The sequence below is a fragment of the Pagrus major genome, chromosome 20, assembly GCF_040436345.1.
Source record: "Pagrus major chromosome 20, Pma_NU_1.0".
Classification (NCBI taxonomy): Eukaryota; Metazoa; Chordata; class Actinopteri; order Spariformes; family Sparidae; genus Pagrus; species Pagrus major.
In genome coordinates, this window is record NC_133234.1 from 17,340,476 (window position 1) to 17,358,763 (window position 18,288).

At 41.3% G+C, this 18,288-nt stretch overlaps 1 protein-coding gene across 3 annotated transcripts in view; it reads left to right on the forward strand.

Moving 5' to 3' along the window:
• Window positions 1-18,288, forward strand: part of LOC141015348 (adenosine kinase-like) — a 112,642-nt gene that overhangs the window by 65,773 nt on the left and 28,581 nt on the right. For all 3 annotated transcript variants that reach the window (XM_073489385.1, XM_073489387.1, XM_073489386.1), the window contains one exon: window positions 15,209-15,379. In XM_073489385.1, coding sequence (XP_073345486.1) covers window positions 15,209-15,379 — 171 coding nt within the window. The remainder of the gene's footprint in view (window positions 1-15,208; window positions 15,380-18,288) is intronic.

Here is an 18,288-nt window from a genome sequence, read left to right on the forward strand (position 1 = left end):
CAGAATACATTTCTTCCCGGCCGTGACCAGCTAACAGCGCGTTGAACTTGTGCGTGTGGTGATGGAGAGGTTTCACACACAGCACTGCAGCGCCGTGGGAGTATAGCCTGACCTAAAGCTAAGCCCCCAGCCGGAACAGCCTTCCATCAAACTCTCACAACACTGCTCTCTTATCTACTGGCATTTCTGTCTGATACAAATAGCCAAGACGTGATATAGTTGGCTACATGTCATATCTGGCATTGTACTACGCTCTATCTGCTCCCCCCTCTGTGAAATATAATGCTTTTAACTCACCAGCTTTTTGCCTTGGCTATTTTTTCCATCTGTAGCAGAGACAGAGACCAGTGTGTTTGCTCGTCTTGGCCAAAGGCCAAAGGCTCTTTCTGATATAATCCCCACCATCGATCAGACTTTGTTTACTCTAACATGGTTTCTCTCCCCTCAAGCAATTAGAAGGCAACCTTCCACCTCCTGCTCCACAGACCAGCTTTATACGTTTATTTTTCCCTTAAGTGGTAATTTTTCATGTTGTGGCTAAGCTCTAAGAAGTGTGGGTGTATATTAAGTAATGGATACTCTTCAACAAGACTGACATGTTGGATACCAAATTTTTGTTAATGTTTCTTTGTCTTTGAAGAGGAGAATTCTCCAGTCTAATCAGTATACTGTATCACTTTGGGATGATTCACACGTTTCCTATGTAGCACTCCACATCCTGTGTGTTTCGTTTAGGCTACTCCACTTAGAAATCTCAAGCACTTTGAAATTTTAGAAAAATGGACGAAGCCCGGGATAACTCTCCTGTCCGTCTGAGAGGCTCTCATTCTAATAAATCAGGCGGGAGAGTGACTGGCCTTCCCTGTGGTCTTGGCTAAAGAGGTTTATAATCCACACAGAGAGGAGAACATTTTGTTTTATTGGTAAAATGGTGATCACAAACAGAGTTATGACCACTTAAAAGCACTTAGTTTGGTGCTGAAATACTTACCTTGAATCAGTGACATGAATCAGATACTATTTTGTATGTGGTTTCATGAAGAAATAGATGTTTTAGTTAATCATATACACAAAGCTCCTGTTATTAAATTGTAAATGAAATGTATTTGAGATGAATTCTGGGTAAATTAAGACTTTACTACTTCTTTTTTAGAGCACTATATTGACTTTTCATTTCATTTTAGTGATCTAAGTGTGAAATTAAGCAGTGATGAAAGGCCTAAAAAATGTCCACAACTGCAAAAACAACTTTTTTTTTACCCTTAAAGTCCCACATTATGTTTAAATTACTGTTATACTGTGTACTACACCGTTCGATGATGGTGCAACTGCAACTCTCCATTTATTGCCCACTATAGTGTAAAGTATTGAGTGTTTATTATGTAGAGAATAATGAATGAGTGAAGAAGGAGCAGATGTTAATTTTTTCCGTCCACCTGTTGTTTTGACTCTTTTAATATGTGCATAAAAAACCCCCAAAGGAAAAAAAAGGTTGAAGTATTGAAAGAAGGTTTTTATGTTTTGCTGAGGTGGAAAAGTTGATGTATTGATAACGGCAAAATGTGAGAGAGTGCAATGGAAACACTTGCATTACTTTGCATTTACTTCTACTGATTTTTACTGAAAATGTGTTCTACTCATACCAGCAGAACAAAAAGACGGTCACAGTAACAACGAAACTTCACTGCAAAAATTTGGGAACATGTGTAACAATAACAGACCAAAACTATATTACCTCCGCCAAGGCCCAACAGCCGCTTTAATTCAATCGAGCCTAATCCAATATCAATTTCAATAGCCCAGTATCGCTCTAAATTTAAATCACCCGTAACTGCTTAACCATAATTGAATCTCACCAGAGCTTCAACAGCCAACCACTAGGACAACAACACAAGACAGATGGATCATAGTCTCCGTTGTGTTGTGGAAGAATTGGTTTGTGATTGGTTGATAAACAAGAGAAATTAAAACTGTTATCTCAGCTGCGCATTGATGGTAGTCAAGGTTTCTATCCCTATTTCTTACCATATAGCAGCTGAAACAAACACTAAACGCAATGAAAACATTAAATCCTCTGGATCCAGATTTTATTACGATCGGCATGAAATTGTACTCACTAGTAGATATATGCATTGTTTCTTGAGAAATTAACAATAATGTCAAAAAATGCCCCATATCACAATGTTAAAGAAAGTGAGAAAATTATTTTATCTGGATCCACACCAAAAGTTAAATTAATGGGGTCTGTTCTGGATCCAGATCCATCCTCCCTAAGTTTTGTGGAAATCCATTCAGTAGTTTTGGTGAAATCCTGCTGAACAACCAACCAACCATCTACAAGCAACCAGCCAGCCAGCCAAACAACTCCAAACAACTTCACACAACTCCAACCAACCAACCAACCATCTACAACTAACTACACCCAACCAACCAATCAACTCCAACTATGCAACCAACCAACCAACCAACCATCTATCTACAGCCAACTACAACCAATCAACCAACCAACCAACCATCTACAACTAACTACACCCAACCAACCAACCAACCAACCAACCAACCAACCAACCAACCAACCAACCAACCAGTCAACTACAACCAACCAACCAACCAACCAACCAATCAACTTCAACTATGCAACCAACCATCCATCTACAGCCAACTACAACCAATCAACCATCTACAACCAACCAACCAACCAACCAACCATCCATCTACAACCAACCAGTCAACTACAACCAACCAATCAACTTCAACCATTCAACCAATCAACTCCAACCAATCAACTCCAACCAACCAACTCCAACTAGCCAACCAACTAACCAACCATCTACAACCAACTAGCCAACCAACTAACCAACCATCTACAACCAACTAACCAACCAAGCAAACAAATGGACAAAACCTTAAGATATGGACCTCTGCCAAGGAAGTTATCTAAAAAAACAATGTGACAACAGTAAAAAGTATTAATGCTGCAGTTGATAGAAATGAAGTTAAAAAAGGTGAACAAGCATGCAACAAAGTGCAATTTAAAAAAAAAATATATATTTTAACTAATTAAATCAGGACAACACAGCTTTGTGAGGACAACACAGCATGGTCAGCAAAAAAACATGTTGTGTCATTGGTCAACAAGTGTCACTGATTGTTGCCATGGAAACATAGTGTCTTTCACTTCTGAGTCACCCTGGGAAACGGGCGGATACTTTTTCCGACTTAGTCAGTCTTTATTTTGGTAACACTGTCTACCTTATGTTGGAATAATCCAAGAGTAGAATAAGGCTGGTTTAAGCCTGTAGATAAACATATCTTCATGAAACTATTCCTTGACACGTTAGTCATCTTGTCCTACAGGAAAGAAACCCTAACCATGTTGGAGCTAATAAGTCTTGAAGTCAGAATTATCAAAGGCAGGCGGCATGCTAATGCCTCTGAACAATTTCGATTTAACATCTAACACATTGCTTCACCCTGTTACTTGTGCTTTTGGCAGACAACCCTGACGCCTACCAGCAGCATCTGAATTTTGTGATTTCTTAGGTTTTGTTTGATGCTTAAGAAAGACTCATATTTTCTGGCTGTGATTATAGGCATCTCTAAGTCTGAGATGCTATTCTCAAGTGGGAGAAGCTCTTAGTACACTACACTACTAATATGTGAGTGCTTTGAGGGAGGAAAATGTCTCTTTAGCCCAGCGGAGAGCAATAACTTTCACAATAACTCACAGACAGAATATAAGTAGAGGAGCAGTGGGCAACTTTTAATGGTATTGTCATGCATTCACTTTTAAAAGTTGAAAGTAGTCTTTTAGTCTCCGCCGTTTCCTTTTTTTCTTTGATCACTAAGATTTTGAAGCCCTGCCGAGGTATTTCAGCTGTGATTAGTCGTGCACAGGTAGGGAAGTTGTCCTCACTCAGCAGCTAATCGTAAAGGCAATATCAAGTTTTGGCAGACACTGACCCCTTCTTTTAACAATCAAAACACCACAGCAACAAGTGAGTCTTTATAGAGCAGGTTCTTGCACTGACAAGACCAGTCAACTTTCCGTTGAGTGCGCTGTTTCTGCTCTTCCTCTTTGTACGTTTACATCATCTGTGTGCACTCACATATTTTTCTCCCTCTCGACCTGAATAAAAACAAAGACAATCAGAGTTGACAACATCACAGCACCGGCAAGATAAAAACATGTGGAGTGAATAAACAAGCTCTAAAGTTTCCTAGCCTTTGACGGTATTTCTTACCAGTTGTCATTTTATATAGCTGTGTCATTTTGTGCATAATTCCACGGTGCATTGGCTTGGCTTGATTTGATTTAGGACCTCCACTTTCAAGGAAATTGGGCTTAGGGTATGAAAGTTCACACTTCTTGCCTCCAGGCAATTGATTTTTCTGAGCTTGATTTTAGTGCTGTAGCAATACCCAGTAGTGAGTGTTAGCACCGTGTTGTGTCACTGAGGTCCAAAGATACTCAAACCTTAGTGTGAACTCAGTTTGATTTTATAATTTTAAAGTTAGAAGGTACAAAGTTAAAGTAAGTAATCCATCATTGGACAGGAAATAAATGTCATTTATCAAAGTCAAATTGCAAACTTTCACTGTTTTAAGCTTCTCTAGTGTGGAAATGAAAAAAAACAAAACATTTTTCAGGCAGGAAAAATCCTTAATTCCCCTGAAGATAACGGTGTGTTTTATTTAGTCGCCTGGTGCTATAACTCCCTGGCATCATCCGACGATATGTCAGAGAATGAGGTGGGTCTGCTAACGTGACTGAACGTGTGAATTAAACTTTAACACAATACCTCCTCTTTGAACATTTCAGCCTGAGTCACATCAGATAGATTTTCATCAGCAGCGGTGGTTGTTTAACAATGAAGACGACAACTCCCATGATTCCACGCTACTTCACAACATCATCAAAATACGTCTTTTGTTTTCATTGTTTTGATTGACGTGCTGTGTGTTTTGAATATAGATGTATCATTTAATTTAATTAGGAAGAATGTTCTGGCCAAAGTAATACATAAGCTATACCACAAAATATATAACAAGATCAGAATTAAAGGCTCACTCTGCTGATTTTACTCATAAAGGTCAGTTTACAAGTATTGAGGAAAACTACTCAGTCTGTGAAAACAGTTTATAGTACGATGTCCGTTGTGGATCTGGAGAAGCTTTTCAAAGCCTGAGAGAATAACCCCTGATGATGTCATCAGGTTTGGTTTTCGAGACCATAAATGAACTGAGCGCCTATAGGCAGGCAGGGCTCAATAAAAATACACTGCATTATAGAAAGTGTAGAATCTGGGATTTTGACCCATAGTAGCATCTAAAAGTCAAGATACCTTGGCATAAATGGCACTGTAGAGTACCACTTAAAACATTAATTGTGAAATTATAATTTGAATTGCCAATAAAAATCATATAAAAGATCACATTATAGAAACATCCTAATGCAGCATTGTTGAGGAAGTCTGACACACCGACCGAATCACTAGAATCAATGTTAGCAAAGTATGTTTCCGAAGAAACCACAGATAAGTTCAAACTTTAGGTTTCTTTATGTTGCAACTTCACATTTCTTTAGGTTACATTTTCTGTTTCTCTCATCACAACGTCGTGGTAGTGCTTTGGTTAGGTCTAGGCACAAAAAACATGTGGTTAGGGTTAGAAAAATATCATGTTTTGACTTAAAGTACCTGTTTTGGTCGCTACAACCATGGCTGGAAATGTCTGGCAGTCTCAAAACAAACTTAAACTTAAAAACACCCTGTTTTGTGGCCACAAACAAGACTGGAGATGCCCGATTTCTAGCCAAAAATATCAATTTTTTGTCTCCAAACTTGGCCAGAAATTGTCCTGAGGTCTCCTGAAAAATATCCAGTGGTGTCAGGCTTATGAATGAACATTTTAAAACATCCTAATATTTAAGTTCTGAAGCAGCACTATTCATGCAGTTTTGGCAAAAAGAATGAGATTTTTATTTGCGCTCTAAAAGTCTGCTGTAACTTTTTGCCCCGTCTACTATTTTTGAATCGTAATTTGGCGATCAGGGAGAAAGCTGTTGATAGCTGTTGGTGTTTTCATCGGAGGGCCATCAGTTTCAATTAGATTTTTTAAAAAAAACACCCATGAATAATTAAAAGTTATTTTTCTGCCACGTGCTCTCCTATGTTGGTGGTGCTGAGCGCACACAGTCAGAAGTTATTATTAGACTGAATGTAAGCGGCCCCGTGTCCTCGGCTCTGAGCAGTGGGCACCGAGCTCCTGCATTGAGTTTGACAGCCTTCACACAATATTGTGCAAGGGCGCTCCCTTAGCTTCTCATGCTGGTTAAATGTAATATGGCAGATGGATAGTATTTGCAGGGAGAGCGGGGGTCTCACCCTCCCTCTCACTCTTTTTTTTTTTTCGCCGTCTCTTGCCAGTACCTCAGACATTTCAAGGGGGAGAAATATGTATCAAATTAACTCTTAGCAACAGGGCCTCCGAGCTCCCTGCCCTTGTCTTTTCAGCAATCAGAGCTTTGTTATTTTAGTCTTTCAACCAAAACCAAACTGGATTCAATGGCTTCAGCAATTACCTGTAATTTTCCAACCTGGTGCGCTAGCTTTCACCGGAGCGACTGCGAACAGTGAAAGATTGTCTTCTCGGTTGCTCATTTTAGTGTTCAAGTTAAGTGCACTAATTCATTTACATCCACAGAGTGGCACATTTGGAAATGTTCACTTCCCAGCAGCAGGAATGTCTGCAGAGATTTAGTTTCTGTCTGTGCACACAACCCCGGAGTCACTGAAACTAGAAACCCCTCTGCAATGTCGACACTCCAACACTGAACCTCTGCTTTATACATCTGACCCATATATTAATACGTCCCTTTCAAGCCAGTTCAGAAGAGACAACTCTGAAGCCCCGACATCTGTTTTCACATTGCAGACTTTTATCCCATTTTTCCATCGACCCCCACAAACTCCCCTTTCCGTTCCCCATCCTGTTCTCAAATCGTGTAAGAAACTACAGGAGCTCAACTTGACTCCATAAGTGTATATGTGTGTGTTTGTGTGAGTCGGAGTGATGTTTCCCCTTCAGAGGTACTGGAGGAGAGAGAACTGCTCGCACTAAAATGCTAATTAAGTGCAGTGTGGCAGACAAGGACACTTGAGAGTGTATGCATTAGCAAATTTTAACTCCCTGCAAACCAAACAGTTTGTTCTGGGCTAATCTCCCAATGATGGAGGCAAGAACAACAGTAGGAACCAGAGAGAGCAGAAATATAGAGTAGCTTCAGAACATGAAGAGAGAGCGGGAGAGAGAAGCACGGTTTTTCTTTTCATTACCAAGATAACACAGTTTTAGGAGAAGAAAGCATCTCCTCTGGCATCGTTTTTTCGTTTCATCTCCTCACAGAGGTAACATATGGTATCTGTAAGGGAGAGTCAGTTTGTGCTATGCGGTGAATAATTTTGTGGATTAGTATTGGCATTTAAATGCTCTTGGCTTTAAATCTTGTCTGTTTTAGATCTTAAGTACATTCCTTGGCATCCCGCTCTCCCCGCTCAGGCTGGCCTCTTCCCCCGGCCAACACATTTTTGAAACTGTAGAGCTTAACAGGAGAGCAAAAGGCAGCCATCTGAAAAGACCCTGAAGCTGATCTCGAATTACTTTTAGAGAGATACCACTCAAATCAAACTGATTCTTCCAATGTTGTGATGCCAACAAACCCTTAACCTCAAGTTGGGGTTAAAAACCTTTTTAAAAATGTTTTTTCCCATCCATTACTTTACAGAGCGGAGGCGTCTGAGGTTAATGTAATTACGGTCTCTGATGGTTGTACAAATTGCAGGCTGGTAGTGTGACACACGCTCAAGTGCTCTGTGGTTGGCTCTAATGTCGCGTTTTATCCACGCTCATCAAGACGACCTTGGCCAGGTATGTTTAGTTATCGCCGCGACCTTCTAGCTGCATCGCTATATTTCACGTACAACAACAAGAGACCTTCATGACATCGGGGGGGTGGGGGAAGAATATCCGCTAGCTTGAATATCAGGTAATATTTAAACCAGAGAAAATGATTTAGAAATAAATACTGCAGCAGTTACTAAGTCATGTCTCTGCCCAGTTGTTAAATCCAGCGTTTGTGGCACATTTATGTTGCCCCAGAGATCCTGGCTGACATGATAGCCCCCTTTCCCTCATCTCCTAGCGGCCTTTAAAAGCACAGCCCTCCCTTGTGTTTCCAGTACAGTTGGCCTCCCTCCAGCTCCCTCCAAGAAGTGGATGAATTCCTAGATGTCTGATAAGCTCCACCAGAACATGATTCTTAATGGAAGAGAGAAGAAGAAGAAGAAGAAGAAGAAGGGCCAGATGCTATCAGCGCGGTTGAATTGCCTTGCAGTCAGATCAAACATCCTAAAAGTGCAGGGAATGCTGAATCATGTCGCGGGGTTGTTACACATTTATCTTCTCTGTTGGTTTAATTGAACTTGTTTCTAAGTGAAACCAACTGGCCGCTTCGATGCAAACAAAACATCATTAGCATTGTGAAAATCCCAGTTGCTTTTCTTGCTTTTTTTTCCCCCACGCATTTTCCTTTGAAATAAAAAGCCTTAAATGAGCTCTTTTCATCCTTATAATTTTGTTCTCTTCCACTCAAGGCACTTTGTGACACCATTAATCACTTACCTCTGTTTGTTTGTCCTCTCTCTTTCTCCTGATTATCGAGCCAGAGACTGACACAGATTCCACCCGCCCCTCATCATGTGTGAAGGTCTTGTTTGTCCCTGTGTGTGTTTGTGTGTAAAACAGCAGGACCTTCAGGATCGGGGAGTAAAATATATCTCGCAACACTAGCGTAGCGTGCCAGAGGTGTCTTGATGGCGATGGAGTCATACTGAGCTAATGAAGCTCCAAACCTCAGCTATCGATCCACCTCGCAATGGTGCTTTACAGAGATAACTGAGGAGGAGAGCAGTGTGTGGCCTCACGCGCGCTCTGATCTGTGTGACATCTAATTCTGTGTAATGAACCCTGTGCACCAGAGAGCATGATGGGGGGCTGTCTATGGTAATGACAGGGATAGCATGGCCTGGGCGGCTTTTGAAAAGCTTTGAAACACTGCTGGTTAGCTCACAGGGCTTTCCTGACATCGAGGAATATATCACCAGAACAAACGCCTCAATAAAAGGATCTGAAACAAAGTCGCTTTGCAAAATTGTATACAGGTGTTTGATAAGTCCTTCTCTGTAGTTTCTGGTTGTATACTGTATTTCCGTTTCTTGCCTTAAAAAAAAGGGATCCCTTCATTGTTGCTCTTCCAATGTGTGATAGAAACTTTTCCTCACCTCAACTGAAGGTCTAAACCTGCGGTCACATTAGCCCTCTCTCCATCGAAACTATAACAAGAACACACTGAAATAACTACTGAGCAGTAAAGAGTGTATCAGAGCAATAATATAGTTTGTATGCTAGTAGTGTGGCACTGCACTGAACAGGGCGAGGGCACACAGCTAGAATAATGTCTTTTATTTTCGAGCACAGTGCATAAGTGTATCTGTCGGCCAACCGAGGCCAGGAGTTGAACAAAGGTTAACTACAACCCATGAGTCTGCTCGAGCGGGCTGGGAACAGGGAACACGTCCTTGAATTTGTCAGTCGTACTGGCTCTCACAGAAAGATATTCACAGAGTTTGGTGCTTGTGTGACTGTAATATTAGGCTGTGTTCACACTAAAAACAGCACCACGTTAAAGAAATGCAATTTGCTGTGTTGGTGTTGCTACAACAAAAGAGCATCAATAACACTGAAGGAGTAATGAGGCACCAAAACAAAGCGGTTTAAAAATACTCTGAGGATTTAACAACAGTTGAAAGTCATTGTGCTGACAATCATTGTTTTGATAATCATGAAGTCAACAGTGACATTCAAAGTTAGAACTTTTTTGCTGGATAATAAGGGAGGTCTTTGAATCTGCCACCCTTGTCGTGCCAGTGCAGTGGTTATATTTAAATAAATGAGGAGGTTGTAGTTATTGAAGCTGCACTAATATCGGTCTAAACGCAGCTTTAAACCTATATTGACATGTTTTGCCACTTGGGGGCAGCGCAGCAAGCTATAAAACATTAACTGTGTAAAATGTGGATGGAGTTTCCGTGCCTGGAAAGTGAAGCCAATCCAGAAGTGCCTTAAACCTGCACTCTTTCTAATGGCCAGCAGGGGGCTAATCTACTGGTTTCACAAATAATTCCGATTGTATGTAAGCTTATGAGAAAATTACCATACTTCTTACTCGATTTATTAGCTCAGTAAAAAGTTTTCTAATGAGTTTATGGTCTCAATCACTTGTTTTCAGTCTTTAAAATCCGTAAATTACCATCCCAAGGCTAACTTATGCTCCCTTTACGTACGAAAATAGATACCTCTGTTTACGGACCTCCATTTTTTCCTTCGCCACCGTCCAACTTGCATTTAATCCCCATTTAATCTCCTCCCAGCTGTGCTGTGACATTTGCCTCTGTGCCAGAGCAAGGTAACATCATACAGATGTTCCAATCTTCTCACCAACTGATGACCTCTCCTCAAAAAGCTTCACAATTTTAAAAACGTCTTCCTCTTGTCCTGTGGCCGTGTCTCGCTTGAACTATTGGCTACACTGCCCCCCACAACTACTGCTCCGTTGGTCCGTATCCATAAGCTTTCAGAAAACATGCAGAAATACGGATGACATGAATGCAGAGTAAAGTCTGTATCTGTTTGTAACATAGAGCAAAAATGAGCCTTAAAATAGACGATAAAGAAGGGAATGCTTTGGCGCTTAGTTACTACGAGGGCATTTTCATTCAGATCCAGTCAACACATCCTACACATCCAGCAGAAACGGAGCTACATCAGTATTTGCAGTCAAGTTTGTGGCCACCTGCAAATGAAAGTCTAACACTCGCTTTCCTTTTTAGTTTTGGTTTGATCTCCTCAAGTCCTGAGGGAAATATCTGGCTCTTTAGCTGCTAAATGCTCCACTATGTCCACCAGCTAGTCGCTAACTGTGTCTGTCTGCCGTTTGGTGCTGGGCAGGTATTGCACATTGGGATTATCAGAGCTTTCTGACGGAAAACAGCTGCCTCCTCTGCCTGGAAAGAACTTTGAGGAGAGCAGATAAGACGGTGCCAAAACAGTACATTTTAGTTCTGTACAACTGAAACAAAAAAGCTTCATAGATCTCAGGGGAGCTCAAGAGCAAGATGATAATTCTCTGCTGGTTCACCACAAGTGACCCCTTTACATTATGTGTAGTCTTTTCATCCATTTTTAATAAATATTGATAAGAGCAGCTTTAAGGAGAGATGGCCTGTAGATTGTAAAACCCCCTGAGAGAAACTTGAGATCTCTGGCTATATAAATAAACTTGACTAACATCTGGGGATTTGATAAAATTTAGTGCGATTGCAGAGGCCATAATTACTCTTCCCACTGAAGTGGTGATGGTTTAAATTCCCTCCATCATTCCTGAGTAATAGGAAGTGTCAAACAAAGCCTTCATGACACAGTACTTTGAACACTCCCCCTGATCCCTGCAGAATTAAAATAGACCTGGGAGGGAAAAAAGAAAAGCTTTTCCTTTTCCATGACCACCTCTGCTGCCGGTGCAAATGAAAATGCCCTTCCCAAAATAGATCATTTTTACCCTTCAGATGTCCACTTTTATTTTAAGCCTGGTGACACCATGCCATCCATCACACCCAGCGTTTCAGATGTGAGCAGCCCCGGGGAAAACACTGATACAATGCAGGGAAAGTGTGATAGCGTGCTGCTGCTGTGTTGTTAGGACCTCTATGGTTAGACTACCACTAATTTCATCTCAGAGTAGCATTTAGACATTTTCTTTGTGTGATTAAAGTGGAAGTCATTCCTCTTTTTAGGGTAAACATTGAAAATGGATGCCCTGCCTTTCCAACTCTTCCCTCAAATTACCACTTGACATGGCCAAACATCGCTCCGCATTATTGTCTGCCAGGAAAATGCTTTTCTGAATGCTTCATTGAATGTTTTGGCTGGCTGGAAATTGTACGAAGTGTACCCAGCGCTTTGATCATCTTGACCTGGAAATGCGATAGTCACCCCACTTCACAGGGCTCTCTGACACCTAGGAAACTGGATCTGGTATTCTTGATACATGATCTGCACCGCAGCACTAAAGACTCAACTTCTCCTGTTTCGTAGTCAGCAGAGACTACTGATGGGAACTGGAATTTCACATGGCTCAGACTGAGGCTTTTTTTTTTTCTCCCACAAGCCACTGGAGTCACAATACTTGGAGTCTGGTGGAAAAAATGGCCTGTATGATTTTTATGAAAGAGATTCCTGCAGCATTACTTCAAATAGAGACTCACAAAAATGTTTTTTATTTTTAGGTCTGACTCTCCATTTTTCTGCATTAAAGCCAATCAGGTGTGCACACTTAAAGACAGATGCAAACTTTAGATTCTTTGAGTCATCAGTCAGATGTTTTTTAGTGGTCTTGACATGTATATTCATTTTAGGGTTAGATTTCAGGATGTCTTGCTGTGCTTTGTAGCAGAGGTGGATCAGAGATTAAAACACTTTATTGAAATTAAACATAAAGTCGTTTGGCAGTGATTTCAACTGGCGGCCCAGCAGGCCACATTCAGCTCGTCAAAGATTCCCATCTGGACAGCAGAATACAGAATCTGATTATTCTCCAACTTTATCCTCTCTTCTGGTTGACCCAACATCAAACCGCGCAGTTCCCAGACTGGCCTTCCTCAGGAGCTGACAGCGGCACACTGGCCAGCCAAAGAAGTTGTTGGAGCATCGCTAAGCTTGTTGATTAGCTGCAAGAGGGGTCACTTGGATTTATTTTTGTTTTAAGTACAATTTTGAGGAACTTTACTTGAGTATGTCCATATTCTGCTGCTTTACACTTCCACCCCACTACCTAGTTACTTACACAGATTGAGAGTATTCATTGTGATAGGCTATTACTTACTTACTACATGTAACCAATAAGATAATGTTGTGGGTGAGACATTGAGTGAGGACAAGAGAGAGAGAGGAGATGAGAAGGGATGCTGCATCAGAGCCATAGTAGTGCATTTTTAAATGTATCTGCAATCAGACACAAGCACTGATAGCTATAAGCAGAAAAAATATGAATATCAGCTCAGTTAATCAGTCAGACAAATAATCAGCCTATCCCTAGTCTGTACACACTGGTGAAGGCTAGTAAAAATAACATTAATTTAGTAAGAAAGTGAAAAATGTATTTAATTTCAATAATAGGCTAATTAGGCCTGAATACAATTAATTTATTTAGTCCGCCCCCGCAGTGTCTGCTTAGCAAAAGTCTGGCCTTAAGACAAATGTAGATGAATGACCCCTGCTGTAGGGAAAACCTGCAGAGACAGGATTTCATTTAGCAAATTTCATGTATTTAAGTATTAAGGCTGTCATTTTTTTAAAATAAACTGATGACGAGACAAGATGCGTCAAGGTGTGGCTGGCTCAGCAACATCCTGGGAGAAACCCCCGAATTGTGCTAATGTTGAGTTTAAAAGATTAAGGTGTCATTTTACGGCGCATATTTTTGTCTGTCTTGGTTTATTTTCACATTTTGTTGGCGTTCACACTGTAACATCACTCAGAATTGGAAGCAGTGTGTTTCTTAGATCTATAAATGCGTCACGTCAAATCTAAATGGACTTGAGCGATCAATCACAATTAAGTGTCAGTAGTATTTTTAGTATTACATGGATTTAATTCATTCTGAAATCACTTCGTGTGTTATAGTTCTGAGCAGTGTAATGTGACTGCACTGGCAGTGGTGGTGAAGGCTCGAAGTAAATTACACAGAGGCAGTGTGTGATTAGAGAAGCCGTGGCATGGCTTTTAAAGTTCACCGCCCCTCAGGATATTTGATCGAGCCGCCGGCCTTTGATCAGCGTTAACATTACGGTAACCATGACAGTTTATTTTCAACTTCCAAAAAAAGACCATTTGTGTCAGAAAACAATCTCCCCTTCTTCTGACACCTTGGCACGCCGCAAAAGAAAAATGTCAGGGTCAGTGATGGGCCATTAGCCCAGAGTGAGTTCCTTTTGTGCTCCGAGATCCATTTAAAACACCTTTTTAGTCTTCAACAGATGGTACCGTGACACAGCAACCACAGGCCCTGACCTGGGCCTTAACTTAAAGACATTTCCAAAAAAACGCAGGACATACAACACCGCAGAGGAGCGAGAATGTCTGCCCAGAGAGTGACTGACACCATGAATGTGTAATAAAGCATTCACCTGCTTCGCACGGCTGTATTGTAATGCCTTGTACATTTGATTGACTACACAGTCACCCTCTATTCATCGGTATTATACCCTTTTCTTTTTCATGGAGGTCGCTCCGCCGTTGCTGCAAATGTCATAGTGCTTTAATGAGAACTGCACTGTAGCCCACAATGGAAGCTTTTCAGCCAGATTAAATGTATCACTGTGCTGAAACTTTCCTTTCCTCTCTCCCCCCTTTGCCCCTATTGTGACACAGTGGTTTTACAGAGCAGCTTGTTGCTGAAAAACAAGGTTAAGAAGATCAGTATCAAAGGAGGAGTGTTTTTGTGTGGCTTGCAGGAGAGTCTCGCTTCAGGTTTCCACCTGAAACACAAAGGTGTTTTCTTACCTGATTTGTATTCATTCACACAATGAGTGGACCTGCCTCTCTTGTTTCCAAGTAAGGAGAGTCCAGACGAGACTTTTGTTCGCCCTATCATCGGATACGTGCATGTTGCTTCCTCCAGTACGAGCCTTGGAGCCCAGCCACAGGCTTTGTCCTGGATGGATTTTTTCCTGCCCTTTTTCCTCTTCTTTGTTGCTCTTGTGTGTGTTCTAAGAAACCATTTCAGATAAATGTTTCAGCACTACTGCTGTTTTTTCTTTCTTCTGGCTCCTGTGTTATTTCAATAATGCCAAGCCTTGTCACCCTAAAATTGCCTCGTCAGAATCCAGAACCCACAAATTAGCAGTTTAAAGTGTTTCCGTCTATAAGAGCCACTAGTTCAGTCCATTCTGGCCCATGTTGTACTGTCAAAACACAGATAATTCTGTCTGTACAGTGGTACTATACAGAATTAATTTGTTTGGTTCAGTTGAGGTCAGTCACACTGCTGAAAGCATGACGTAAGTAAATGTTATTCTTGGTTTTTTTTCAGGGATTTTTCCTGACCGTGTCCCCGGAGTCAATCCTGAAGGTGGCGAAGCACGCTTCAGATAACAACAAAATCTTCTGCATGAACCTCTCAGCACCTTTCATCAGCCAGTTCTTTAAAGAGCCCTTGATGAAGGTCATGCCTTACGTCGACATCTTGTTTGGCAACGAGACGGTAAGTGAAACGAGACACGTGTGTTCAGGCCTCTTTAGGCCACATATACTGTTTTCCAACACAATGTTTTGATTAAGATGTACAGTACATGTGTTTCTGTGTATGCTTATCTACACAAAGAAGTTTATATTTTCAGTCGTGTTTGACTGTATAGTTTTTTTGTTATTTAGTGGGATGTCTCTAAAACGTCTTTGGTTGAATAATTGTGTAAATTTCTTCCTTCATGAAAAATACATCACTGAAGCCATGCCAATATCTGCCATAAGATATTTTACAACATAATAAATTTGATCATAGCAAATGAGGATATAATGACATTTTTTAGCCATGCTAGCAGTGCGGCAATGTCAGGCTGTTGGTCAGTAAAAGGGTGGTCCACCACTTTAGTCCAGACTGAAATATCACAACTGCTATTGGCTGGATTGACATGAATTTTCTATAGACATTCATGGTGCTCTGAGGATGAATCCTGATGGTTTTGGTGAGCCATTGACTTCCACCAAGAGCTTGACATTTTGGGTTTTAAAGTTATTATACAGTAAGTAATGTTTCCACATTAAAATGTCTATGTTGAGTTGTGTACTTAATTATCCTAAATGTTTCCAACAATGTTCAAACCAAGAGAACTCCTAATTTTACTGGAATGAGACAACATTTCCATCCCCAAGCGTTTCCAGGTGGTGTTTTTGCTGGCTCCGCTGTTGCAAAGACAACTGGATCGTTTCTGTTTTCCTCAGAGTCACAAATAACAACAACACAGGACAAAACGTGAGTTTATTCAATCGTTTAGTCTATAATAGAAATGTGAAAGCAGACAGAATTGGTGCCACACTGCAACCCTTGGATTGGATCGCCAGTTAATCTTCCATTTCCCGGGAGATTTCCTGCCTGGTGGCAGACAAAATTGTGTAGTGAAAGCGCAGTTTATGGCAAGCAATCAAAATGCCCATGGTTTCATTATTCTACAGTATATTCAGTACTTTGTGCAATCATTTACTTTATAATGATAAATTAAAGCAGAAAACTTGTCTATTGCCAGTTAAAGCTAATGGTGTGTTTCAATTGGTCACCTGTCGCTATAACTTCTGGGGGGAAAACATCAGATGGTATGTAAGAGAGTGAGGAAGTAAAACTTTAAAAACATCACCTCACCCGTGAACACTGCAGCCTGAGTCACGTCACGTCCGATAGATTTTCACTTTTTATTGTTTAAAAATGAAGACAGCAACTCCCATGATCCCGCGCTACTTCACAACATCGACAAACTGCGTCTTTGGTTTTCATTGTTTTGATTGCGAGCCCCTTAGCAGCAGAAATTTAATACTGCACATTTAACTGAAATGTCACGCCAACTATTGAATGGATTGCCTAAAAATTTGCATTCACGACCCTCCCCTCCTTTAGCGCCATAATTGAGGCTTAACTTTAAATTGTAACCAGATACTTGCAAATTTAGCTTTTTAGTGCCATTCATGAATGTTATCATGCTAACACACTAAACTTAGATGGTGGAAGAGGTCAACATTATACCTGCGAGACATCAAAATGTTAGCATCATCACAATTCAGCCATGTATAAGCCCTAATATTCCCATCAGGATTAAGGTTTTCTCCTGAAAGAATCCAGCCTGCCTTTAGCTAATTGGCATTTAATGTTTGTACGAGATGTAAAACCCAGATCTAAATGCAGATTAGATGCTTGTGAATACTTCTGTTGTTATTGAAAGACATTCAAAGGATTGTGCAGTCTTGGTGGAGGTATGAGTGCCCTATAGTTTAATACTATATCCTCTCACCTTGTTTAAAGCATCAATCAAAGTGCCATGTCCACTCTTTCGCTCCACTCATCGCACTCATTCCTCCTCAGTATCCATTTAACTTCTCACTTATCACTGCCCCATAAAGGGATGAATAAGAATTAGCCCGGTAATCACTCATCTCAATCGCGTCACCATTTCATGCCGGTTGATCTATTGATTTTTTTATTTTTTTTTTCTCGGCTCTGTGGAAGTGAGTAGCTGGTTGGAGGTCAAGCTGTGGTCACAGACCGTGGTGCTGCTGGGAAGTATCCTCTAACAGGCCAGCTGAGTTTGACTCGGAGGCACCGCCTGGACAAACTGCACCTTCAGGGGGGAGGGGAGGGGGGGGGGGGGGGGGGAGGGGAGTGGATAATCACTGGCCTGAACTCGCCTCCCCACTGCTAAAGCTACTAAACAGAGCCCTGTCTTCGGGTTAGAGATGGGGTCCACAGACCAGGACAGAACTGGAAGGAACTGCTCAGCATTTGAGGATTTATTGCTGTGGCTGACTTCAGCATTTTCCTCTTTTCTCTCCTCTCTCCAACATAAGACCTCCCTTTTACATATGCACCTCTCTCTCTCTCTCTCGCTCCTTAATTGCTGTGAGGAACGATTCTGTGTCTCCTAAACCACGGTGTACATTTTGCAAGCGTTATGTATTTTCGGGTGGGTGGTACTGTAACTGTTTGCTTAAGAAGTTTGCTCACACCTCCAGTCATTACACTTTAATGACTCTGGATAATTGCAATGCATGTTTGTTGAAGGAGATTATCTTTTGGAGTCTCTGTCAGGGCTTGCTCTCTGGAATTGAACCCGACTAAGTCCGCCAGAATAAGAGATTCAGTGGCAAACAGAGCAGATATTCACTGCTCAACTGCCTCAAGCAGTGAGGTCTTCCAGGGTCTATATGGGACTAATGCCTGTCCAGAGTGTTTTGACTCCTTTTGGCCTTCCTCTGTGTCGACTGCTGGGAGGGGGGAGCGGGGAATGACTGCTCATACAGTCGAGCCCGAGACCTCCCATTGTGCACAAGCCAGACAAGGTTGGCGGTCATGCAGTGGTGCATGGTGAGTGACAGGCAACAGGGCTGCCTCGCCCACGCTCGCCCATC